Genomic DNA, 11318 nt, shown 5'->3' with positions numbered 1-11318 from the left:
GCAATAGGTGCTACTTTATAGAGAACTGATACAGTGGGTGTTACTTATGGAGACGCAGTGGGTATTACTTATAGAGATGCAGAGGGTGTTACTTATAGAGATGCTGTGGGTGTTACTTATGGAGACGCAGTGGGTGTTACTTATGGAGATGCAGTGGGTGTTACTTACAGAGACGCAGTGGGTGTTACTTACAGAGACGCAGTGGGTGTAACTTATAGAGATGCAGTGGGTGTTACTTATGGAGATGCAGTGGGTGTTACTTAGAGATGCAATAGGTGGAAGCATTTTATAGGAGAACTGATACAGTGGGTGTCACTTTATAGACGCAGGGTGGGAATTGGTAGAGAACTCATAATGGGTGTTACTTATGGAGACGGTGGTGTTACTTTATGGAGACGCAGTGGGTGTTACTTTGGTGGAGACGCAGGGTGTTACTTATGGAGACGGTGGTAAGCATGTGGAGACGCAGTGGTGTTACTAATAGAGATGCAGTGGGTGTTACTTATAGAGATGCAGTGGGTGTTACTTATAGAGATGCAGTGGGTGTTACTTATAGAGATGCAGTGGGTGTTACTCATAGAGATGTGGAGTTACTTATGGAGACGCAGGAGGCATATTTATAGAGACGCAGGGTGTTACTTATAGAGATGCAGGGTGCTACTTATGAGATGCAGTGAGTGTTACTTATAGATGCAATAGGTGTTAATTTATAGAGAACTGATACAGTGGGTGTTACTTTATGGAGATGGTGGGTGTTTATAGAGACGCAGTGGGTGTTACTTATGGAGATGCAGTGGGTGTTACTTATAGAGATGCAGTGGGTGTTACTTACAGAGACGCAGTGGGTGTTACTTGTGGAGATGCAGTAGGTGTTACTTATGGAGATGCACTGAGTGTTACTTATAGAGACGCAGTGGGTGCTACTTATGGAGATGCAGTGGGTGTTACTTATAGAGACGCAATAGGTGTTATCTATAGAGAATGATAAGCAGTGGGTGTTACTTTGGTGGAGACGCAGGGGTGTTACTAAGTAGAGACGCAGTGGGTGTTAATACTTTATAGATATGCAGTGGGTGTTACTTACAGAGATGCAGTGGTGTTACTTAAGTGGAGATGCAGTGGGTGTTACTTATGGAGACGCAGTGGGTGTTACTTATGGAGATGCAGTGGGTGTTACTTACAGAGACGCAGTGGGTGTTACTTACAGAGACGCAGTGGGTGTAACTTATAGAGATGCAGTGGGTGTTACTTATAGAGAACTGATGCAGTGGGTGTTACTTATGGAGACGCAGTGGGTGTTACTTATAGTGATGCTGTGGGTGGTACTTATGGAAACGCAGGGAGTATTACTTATGGAGACGCAGTGAGTGTTACTTATGGAGATGCTGTGGGTGTTACTTATAGAGATGCAGTGGGCGTTACTTATAGAGAACTGACACAGTGGGTGTTACTTTTAGAGATACAGTGGGTGTTACTTATGAAGATGCAGTGGGTGTTACTTATAGAGACGCAGTGGGTGTTACTTATGGAGATGCAGTGGGTGTTACTTTTAGAGACACAGTGGGTGTTACTTATGGAGACGCAGTGGGTGTTACTTATAGAGAGGTGATACAGTGGGCGTTACTCTTAGAGATATAGTGGGTGTTACTTATGGAGATGCAGTAGGTGTTTCTTATAGAGAACTGATACAGTGGGTGTTACTAAAAGAGAAGCAGTGGGTGTTACTTACAGAGATGCTGTGGGTGTTACTTATGGAGACGCAGTGGGTGTTGCTTATGGAGGATGCAGTGGGTGTTACTTATAGAGACGCAGTGGTGTTACTTATAGAGACGCAGTGGGTGTTACTTATAGAGACGCAGTGGGTGTTACTTATAGAGAACTGATACAGTGGGTGTTACTTTTGGAGATGAAGTGGGTGTTACTTATAGAAAACTGATACAGTGGGTGTTACTTATAGAGAACTGATACAGTGGGCGTTACTTTTAGAGTTACAGTGGGTGTTACTTATATAGAAGCAATGGGTGTTACTTATAGAGAAGCAGTAGGTTTTACTTATGGAGATGCAGTGGGTGTTACTTATGGAGATGCAGTGGGTGTTACTTATGGAGACGCAGTGGGTGTTACTTATTGAGATGCAGTGGGTGTTACTTATAGAGAAGCAGTGGGTGTTACTTATACAGAAGCAGTGGATGTTACTTGTGGAGATGCAGTGGGTGTTACTTATAGAGACGCAGTGGGTGTTACTTATAGAGATGCAGTGGGTGTTACTTATGGAAACGCAGTGGGTGTTACTTATGGAGATGCTGTGGGTGTTACTTACAGAGACGCAGTGGGTGTTACTTATAGAGAACTGATACAGTGGGTGTTACTTTATTGAGAATTAGCAGGGTGTTTACTTTATGGAGTACTGATACAGTGGTGTTACTTATAGAGATGGCAGTGGGTGTTACTTATGGAGACTGGTGGGTGTTATTGGCGGAGATTTGCAGTTACTTTATTGAGACGTGTGTGGGTAAGTACGGCGGAGACGGCGTGACTGTTACTTATATAGACGCAGTGGGTGTTACTTTATGGAGAGACAGTTGGTGTTATGGAGATGCTGTGGTGTTACTTATAGAGACGCAGTGGTACTTATAGAGATGCAGTGGTGTTACTTATAGAGATGCAGTGGGTGTTACTTATAGAGATACAGGGGTGTTACTTATGGAGATGCTGTGGGTGTTACTTATAGAGACGCAGTGGGTGTTACTTATAGAGACGCCGTGGTTGTTACTTATGGATATGCAGTGAGTGTTACTTTTGGAGACGTAGTGGTGTTACTTATTTAGATGCAGTGAGTGTTACTTATGGAGACGTAGTGGGTGTTACTCATAGAGAACTAATGTAGTGGGTGTTACTTATGGAGACGTAGTGGGTGTTACTCATAGAGAACTGATGTAGTGGGTGTTACTCATAGAGAACTGATGTAGTGGGTGTTACTTTTGGAGACGTAGTGGGTGTTACTTATGGAGAGTTGTTGCTTAGACTGTAATACCACCTCCGGCTTGACCCGAAGAAGAACCATTAAATGAACAATAATCTCTATGTGATATATGCAACCTGCCAGATATTTCTCAGGTGAATCGACTTTTTACGGCTCCTTCAATATACTTCAGTGTTTAAAGGATCAGTGTTGTACTATACCCCTCTTCCCTCCCCCTCTACCGGGAGACATTAAAGGGGCGTTGAACGGCTAATGGCTGCCCCAACAAACATAAACAAGCACAACAGTAGAATGAACCGACAAATATTAATATAACTTAAGTGATCGACGCCAATAATGACCAACAAGTCTCCTATATACTGTATGAACTAATATCCACAGAGTCATAAGACCATAAAACAAAAATACTTCTATTTCACGAGAGTCTGCTGCCATAACCACCATAGCCACCATAGCCTTTTATAGCTGTCATAGCCACCATAGCTGCCATAGCCACCATAGCCACCATAGCTGCAATAGCCATAATAGTTGCCATAGTCACCATATCTGCATAACCACCATAGCCACCATAGCTGCCATAGCCATTATAGCTCCCATAGCCGCCATAGCTGCCATAGCCATTATAGCTGCCATAGCCACCATAGCTGCCATAGCTGCCATAGCCATTATAGCTGCCATAGCCACCATAGCTGCCATAATCACCATAGCCACCAGCTGCATAGCCACCATAGCCACCATAGCTGCAACAGCCACACAGTTGCCATAGTCACCATAGCTGCCGTAGCCTCCATAGCCACCATAGCTGCCATTGCCATTATAGCTGCCATAGCCACCAGCCAAGCGTAGCCTCCATAGCCACCATAGCTGCCATAGCTGGCATAGCCACCATAGCTGCAATAGCCATAATAGTTGCCATAGTTACCATAGCTGCATAACCACCATAGCCACCATAGATGCTATTGCCATTACAGCTGCCATAGCCACCATAGCTGCTGTAGCCTCCATAGCCACCATAGCTACAGCTATTACAGGCTGCTATAGCCACCATAGCTGCCATAACCACCATAGCTGTCATAGCCACCATAGCCGCAATAGCCACCATACCCACCATAGCTGCCATAGGCACCATAGCCACCATAGCCACCATAGCTGCCATAGCCACCATAGCAGCCATAACCACCATATTACATAGCCACCATAGCCACCATAGCTGCCATAACCACCATAGCTGCGATAACCCCATAGTCACCATATTACCAATGCCAAGTTGCAGCCGCCATAGCCACCATGGCTGCACACAACCACCATAGCCAATTACAGATGCCATAGCTGGCATAGCACCAGTCGCCATAGCCACCATAGCTGTCATCATAGCCACCATAGCCGCATAGCCACCATAGCCACCATAGCTGCCATAGGCACCATAGCCACCATACCACCATAGCTGCCATAGCACCATAGCCACCATAGCCACCATAGCTGCCATAGCCAATCAGCTGCCATAACCACCATATTCGACATAGTACCATAGCCACCATAGCTGCTATAGCCACCATAGCTGTCATAGCCACCATATTCGACATAGCCACCATAGCCACCATAGCTGCCATAGCACACGCACCATAGCTGCCATAGCCACCACAGCTGCCACCACGTGAGCTGCCACAGCCACCGAGTCACCGTAGCTGCCGTAACATTATAATTTACCACCGCCATCATAGCTGCATAAACACCATTGCCACCACAACTGCGCCGCCATACAAGCTGCCGCCACCGCCATCATAGCTACCGCAACCACCATAGCTGCCACTTAGCGGGCCTGTGGACCCGGCGAGACCTGTGGACCTGACGAGACCTGTGGACCCGGCAGAACCTGTGGACCCGACGAGACCTGTGGACCGGCAAGGCCTGTGGACCCGGCGAGACCTGTGGACCCGGCGAGGACCTCTGGACCCGGCGAGAGACCTGCGGACCCGACGAGGACCTGCGGACCCGACGAGACCTGTGGACCCGACGAGACCTGTGGACCCGACGGGGACCTGTGGACCCGACAGAGACCTGTGGACCCGGCGAGGACCTGCAGACCCGACGAGGTACGGACCCGACGGAACCTGTGGACCCGACGAGGACGCCTGTGGACCCGACGAGGACCTGGACGACGGGGACCTGTGGACCTGACGAGGACCTGTGGACCTGACTAGGACCTGTGGACCCGACGAGGACCTGTGGAACGAACGGGACCTGTGGACCCGGCGAGGACCTGTGGACCTGACGAGACCTGTGGACCTGACTAGGACCTGTGGACCCGGCAAGGACCTGCGGACCCGACGAGGACCTGTGGCCCGACGAGGACCTGTGGACCCGACAGGGACCTGTGGACCGACGAGGACCTGTGGACCTGACGAGGACCTGTGGACCCGACGAGGACCTGTGGACCTGACGAGGACCTGTGGACCCGACGAGGACCTGTGGACCCGACGAGGACCTGTGGACCTGACGAGGACCTGTGGACCCGACGAGGACCTGTGGACCTGACGAGGACCTGTGGACCTGACTAGGACCTGTGGACCTGACGAGGGACCTGTGGACCCGAGGGAGGACCTGCGGACCGACGAGGACCTGTGGACCGACGAGGGACCTGTGGACCCGACGAGGACCTGTGGACCCGACGAGGACCTGTGGACCTGACGAGGACCTGTGGACCGACGAGGACCTGTGGACCTGACGAGGACCTGTGGACCTGACTAGGACCTGGACCCGACGAGGACCTGTGGACCTGACGAGGACCTGTGGAACCAACGAGGACCTGTGGACCCGACGAGGACCTGTGGACCTGACGAGGACAGGTTGAACTGACGAGGACCTGTGGACCCGACGAGGACAGGTTGAACTGACGAGACCTGTGGACCCGACGGGGATCTGTGGAACCAATGAGGACCTGTGGACCCGACGAGGGACCTGTGGACCCGACGAGGACCTGTGGACCCGACGGACCTGTGGACGACGAGGACCTGTGGACCTGACGAGGACCTGTGGACCCGACGAGGACCTGTGGACCCGACGGGAGACCTGTGGACCCGACGAGGACAGGTTGAACTGACGAGGACCTGTGGACCGACGAGGACCTGTGGATCTGACGGGACCTGTGGACCCCGAGGACCTGTGGACCCGACGAGGACCTGTGGACCCGACGAGGACAGGTTGAACTGACGAACTGTGGAACCAACGAGGACCTGTGGACCTGACGAGGACCTGTGGACCCGACGAGGACAGGTTGAACTGACGAGGAACTGTGGAACCAACGAGGACCTGTGGACCTGACGAGGACCTGTGGACCCGACGAGGACTGTGGACCCGACGAGGACCTGTGGACCTGACGAGGACCTGTGGACCCGACGAGGACCTGTGGACCTGACGAGGACCTGTGGACCCGACGAGGACCTGTGGACCCGACGAGGACCTGTGGACCTGACGAGGGAACGCGAGGACCTGTGGACGACGAGGACCTGTGGACCTGACGAGGACCTGTGGACCCGACGAGGACCTGTGGACCCGACGAGGACCTGTGGACCGACGGGACCTGTGGACCCGACGAGGACCTGTGGGACCCGACGAGGACCTGTGGACCCAACGAGGACCTGTGGACCCGACGAGGCCTGTGGACCTGACGAGGACCTGTGGAACCAACGAGGACCTGTGGACCCGACGAGGACCTGTGGACCTGACGAGGACCTGTGGACCTGACGAGGACCTGTGGACCCGACGAGGACAGGTTGAACTGACGAGGAACTGTGGAACCAACGGGACCTGTGGACCTGACGAGGACCTGTGGAACCAACGAGGACCTGTGGACCCGGCGAGGACCTGTGGACCTGACGAGGACCTGTGGACCCGACGAGACCTGTGGACCCGACGAGGACCTGTGGACCTGACGAGGACCTGTGGAACCAACGAGGACCTGTGGACCCGACGAGGACCTGTGGACCCGACGAGGACCTGTGGACCTGACGAGACCTGTGGACCTGACGAGGACCTGTGGACCTGATGAGGACCTGTGGACCTGACGAGGCCTGTGGAACCAACGGACCTGTGGACCCGACGAGGACCTGTGGACCTGACGAGGACCTGGGACCTGACGAGACCCGGGACCCGGCGGGGACAGGTTGAACTGACGAGGAACTGTGGAACCAACGAGGACCTGGACCCGACGAGGACCTGGGACCCGACGAGACCTGTGGACCTGACGAGGACCTGTGACCCGACGAGACAGGTTGAACTGACGAGGAATGTGGAACCAACGAGACCTGTGGACCTGACGAGGACCTGGGACCCGACGAGGAACGACCCGAGAGACTGGGACTGACGAGACCTGTGGACCCGACGAGGACCTGTGGACCTGACGAGGACCTGGACCTGACGAGGACCTGTGGAACCCGACGAGGACCTGTGGACCTGACGAGGAACCAGGAACTGACGAGGACCTGTGGACCCGACGAGGACCTGGGACCTGACGAGGACCTGTGGACCCGACGAGGACCTGTGGACCTGACGAGGACCCATCTGACGAGACCTGTGGACCCGACGAGACCTGTGGACCCGACGAGGACCTGACCCAACGAGGACCTGTGGACCCGACGAGGACTCTGGACCTGACGAGACCTGTGGAACAACGAGGACTCAGGACCGACGAGAGGACCTGGACCTGACGAGGACTGTGGACCTGACGAGACCCAGACCCGACGAGACGAAGGTAACTGACGAGGAATGAGAACCAACGAGACCTGGACCTGACGAGGACCTGTGGAACCAACGAGACCTGTGGACCCGACGAGACCTGTGGACCTGACGAGACCAGACCTGACGAGACCTGTGGACCCGACGAGGACCTGGACCTGACGAGGACCTGGGAACCAACGAGGACTGTGGACCCGACGAGGACCTGTGGACCCGACGAGGACCTGGGACCGACGAGGACCTGTGGACCTGACGAGACCTATGGACCTGATGAGACCTGTGGACCTGACGAGGACCTGTGGAACCAACGAGACCTGGGACCCGACGAGGACCTGTGGACCTGACGAGGACCTGTGGACCTGACGAGACCTGTGGACCCGGGGACAGGTTGAACGACGAGAACTGGAAACAACGAGGACCTGTGGACCCGAGAGACCTATGGACCCGACGAGGACCTGGGACCTGACGAGGACCTGTGGACCCGTCGAGACAGGTTGAACTGACGAGGAACTGTGAACCAACGAGGACCTGTGGACCCGACGAGACCAGACCTGACGAGGACCTTAGACCTGACGAGGACCTGTGGACTCGACGAGGACCTGTGACCTGACGAGACCTAGACCTGACGAGGACTCGGACCGACGACCTGTGGACCCGACGAGGACCGTGACCGACGAGGACCTGCCGACGAGAACTGTGGAACCAACGAGGACCTGTGGACCCGACGAGGACCGGACCTGACGAGGACCCGGAACCAACGAGGACCTGTGGACCTGACGAGGACCTGGGACCCGACGAGGACCAGACCCGACGAGACCTGTGGACTGACGAGACCTGGACCCGACGAGCGGGACCCGACGAGGACCTGGAACCGACGAGGACCCGGACCCGACGAGGACCAGACCCGACGATGACCTTGAAGACCAGCTAAACCCCTGCCGTAGAATATCTAGAACCTAAATAAGTTCTGCTCAAGACTAAACCAAACTGATGATATCCACCAGAGGACTTGTTAAACCTTTTTCTAAACCCTCAGCTAACACAGATAAGGTTGACTTGTACACTGGGGTGAAACTCTGGAGACTTTGGCCCACTGGTGAAGGCTCTAGAGGAAGTCTTTAATAAAATAGAGTCAGTTTTACTTCACATGTACTAACTTCTATAAGACTAGACCAAAAGTTATCACTGTGTTGTACAAAAGTCTAATGTGTTATACAGTAACCCTCACTGTGCTCAGGCTCAGTATTGAGTTCGCTCTCAATGGATGCACAAACCTGTACTCAATTTTCGTGCTCATATTTTTGAAGGCATTTGTATTGATAAAAAATACTGCAGGTGTTGTTTAGGGAACGTTAGTACATTACTGTCCAATGATTATCTTTGGCTGGAGATTATTTACATCTGTGTGAGCCAACAGAAAGAACACTGTAATTGCTTTTGTGTTTTTCAGTAAACTTCACCTGTGTGAACGAAAAGAAAAAGGTATTTGGACGGATGAAAAAAAAGAATGTGACAAAAGAAATGCTTTGCTTTCTGCTGTATTAAAGGAAATACTTGAACTTTATCTAAACCTGAAAAATATTTGAATTTAAAAAAAATATTGTGCTGCAACAAGATACTACATACCATAAATACACAGGTTCTCAATCTTTAAACGATATATTTGTGTTTAAACTGAACAGAAAGATATACAATATTTTTCTATCACCAAAAAGTCAAAAGTGATGTCACCGAAATTCACATACAAACAATTTTTATTTGATCCTGAAAATAATTATAGAAAACTGTTGCACTAAAATCTATACACGAACCTTACCTCCACCCACAATAAACTGTGCACTTAATTTAGATAGAAAAGTGGTGGTCTATCATCTGAAAATAAATATGTGTTGCACTGAAATACTGTATTTTCTGTATCCGATGAAAATTACATTTGTATTGTACTATAAATTACACAAGACCTTTACCTGCACTTAAAATAAATTCTATAGATACAGTAAAATTATATGTAGTGAAGTGAAATATATATGGATGTCATCTGCTGATTATTTTCATTTTATATTGTATTAAAATACATGAACCTTACCGACCTGAGACACAAACACTAGTACCTCTATAAACCTCATTCTAGGTGTTATTTATACTTTGAATTAAACCTATACATAGTAACCTAACCCAAACCACCTTAACATTGTTATAAGCCGATTTATGTCAGACCTGCTGTCAGCACCGATAGTTACTGGTACTGTACGGTCTGCAGGGTTAGTAAGATGCAGCCAATAAAAAAATAAATTCTGCTCCGTGATAAAGCAAGGATGGATTCAAACTTTATCCCCTTTATAATATGAAGAATAAATCAAACTGTAATCATAAAGCTCATTATTTTTATGTTTATTTCAAAGTAACTTTAATTTTTACCTAAATGGATTTGTATTTTAAACCAAAACATTTTTGTTTTTGTACTTACCACAGATGCTTCTGAAGTTGTAACCTGTAAGACCATAAACGAGTTAGAAACAAATTTTACTACAGGAAACTCATTAAAAACTACGACTTACTAAGAATTTAAAGTAATGCCACACTTCTCCTACAAAACTCACTGGTTACACCAACCTAACTGTAACTATTACTTCCTGACTCTCCTGAGTTTAGTTCTAGTCTCCTACTACCTCATTCCCTTTCCTCCTTGATTACATAACATCAGGAGTATTCCCCTTCATCTAGATACTCCTTTGATCAGTGTTTATCTTCTATTGCCCACAAATTTGATGTACTTTTGTCTCCAGAGACCAAACTCACTAGCGACATTTTACCATTTGTAGAATAGTCCCAATTTGTAATGACATCATGTCAGCTAATGTTATAGTTGCCCTATATGTTGATATCAAGCATAACACTTCTGTAAGAGATGATTTAAAGGTTCAGGAGGAGTACAGGGAGAGGTTTTCACTGAATTACGTAACGACACACGAACTTAGTGCAGGAATAATTCATACAGAAGACCTCTCACCAATGTAAGGAATTTTTCTTGATAAATTCTTTCGGAGCTAATCACTGCCATCATAAAGTCGAGAGTGGTTGCTACATTACAGGAGATTTCAACCTTGATCTATTAAAATCAGAAACCGACATAATTCTTTCAGTGTTTAGACCTTCTTTTGCTAACCTGCTTGTCCTTTTCTTCAAATACTTCGCGTAAACTTCAAACCCAATTAGAGTAACCTCACCTCTGCCACTGATAGATCGTATCTGGACTATCAACACTCCTAACAACCTTGCAAGTGGAATTATTTATAACAATATCTCAGATCACTTCCCAGTTTTTGCCATGTATAAATAGCCACAAGACCTGGAAGTCTAGTAGAGTCTCAGCATGTAATATAGAGACTACTGCACCGACAATAAGCTCCTTTTTTAAAACAAACCAAATGAATGCTAACTGGATCTTGTCTATGCCTGGATGAACTCCTAACGTGAACAGCTGCAACTTCTCTGCATCTTCAATGCTTGTTTTGATAAATGCTTCCAGCTCAAGACTAAGTCAATAGCGGAAAACTGTATCCATTTCCAAACCCCATATCACAAGCGAAATTAAGATAAT

At 49.4% G+C, this 11318-nt stretch overlaps 2 protein-coding genes across 2 annotated transcripts; both read right to left on the bottom strand.

Moving 5' to 3' along the window:
• Positions 1-3398: 3398 nt before the first annotated feature.
• LOC121857901 (prisilkin-39-like) lies at positions 3399-4469 on the bottom strand. Its single transcript, XM_042354149.1, has 2 exons — positions 3817-4469; positions 3399-3723 (listed from the first exon to the last, which is right to left on the bottom strand). The coding sequence occupies exons 1-2, from the start codon at positions 4467-4469 to the stop codon at positions 3399-3401; spliced, it is 978 nt and encodes a 325-aa protein (XP_042210083.1).
• Positions 4470-4698: 229 nt separating this feature from the next.
• LOC121857900 (collagen alpha-2(I) chain-like) lies at positions 4699-10525 on the bottom strand. The gene is made up of 6 exons (XM_042354148.1): positions 10517-10525; positions 10185-10208; positions 8759-8833; positions 8287-8652; positions 5784-8190; positions 4699-5678 (listed from the first exon to the last, which is right to left on the bottom strand). The coding sequence occupies exons 1-6, from the start codon at positions 10523-10525 to the stop codon at positions 4699-4701; spliced, it is 3861 nt and encodes a 1286-aa protein (XP_042210082.1).
• Between the last annotated feature and the right edge of the window lie 793 nt (positions 10526-11318).

The sequence above is a fragment of the Homarus americanus genome, unplaced genomic scaffold (genome assembly GCF_018991925.1).
Source record: "Homarus americanus isolate GMGI-L3 unplaced genomic scaffold, GMGI_Hamer_2.0 scaffold8627, whole genome shotgun sequence".
Taxonomy (NCBI): Eukaryota; Metazoa; Arthropoda; class Malacostraca; order Decapoda; family Nephropidae; genus Homarus; species Homarus americanus.
Note: the sequence above shows the minus strand (reverse complement) of the source record. Positions and strands in the feature narration are given on the sequence as shown.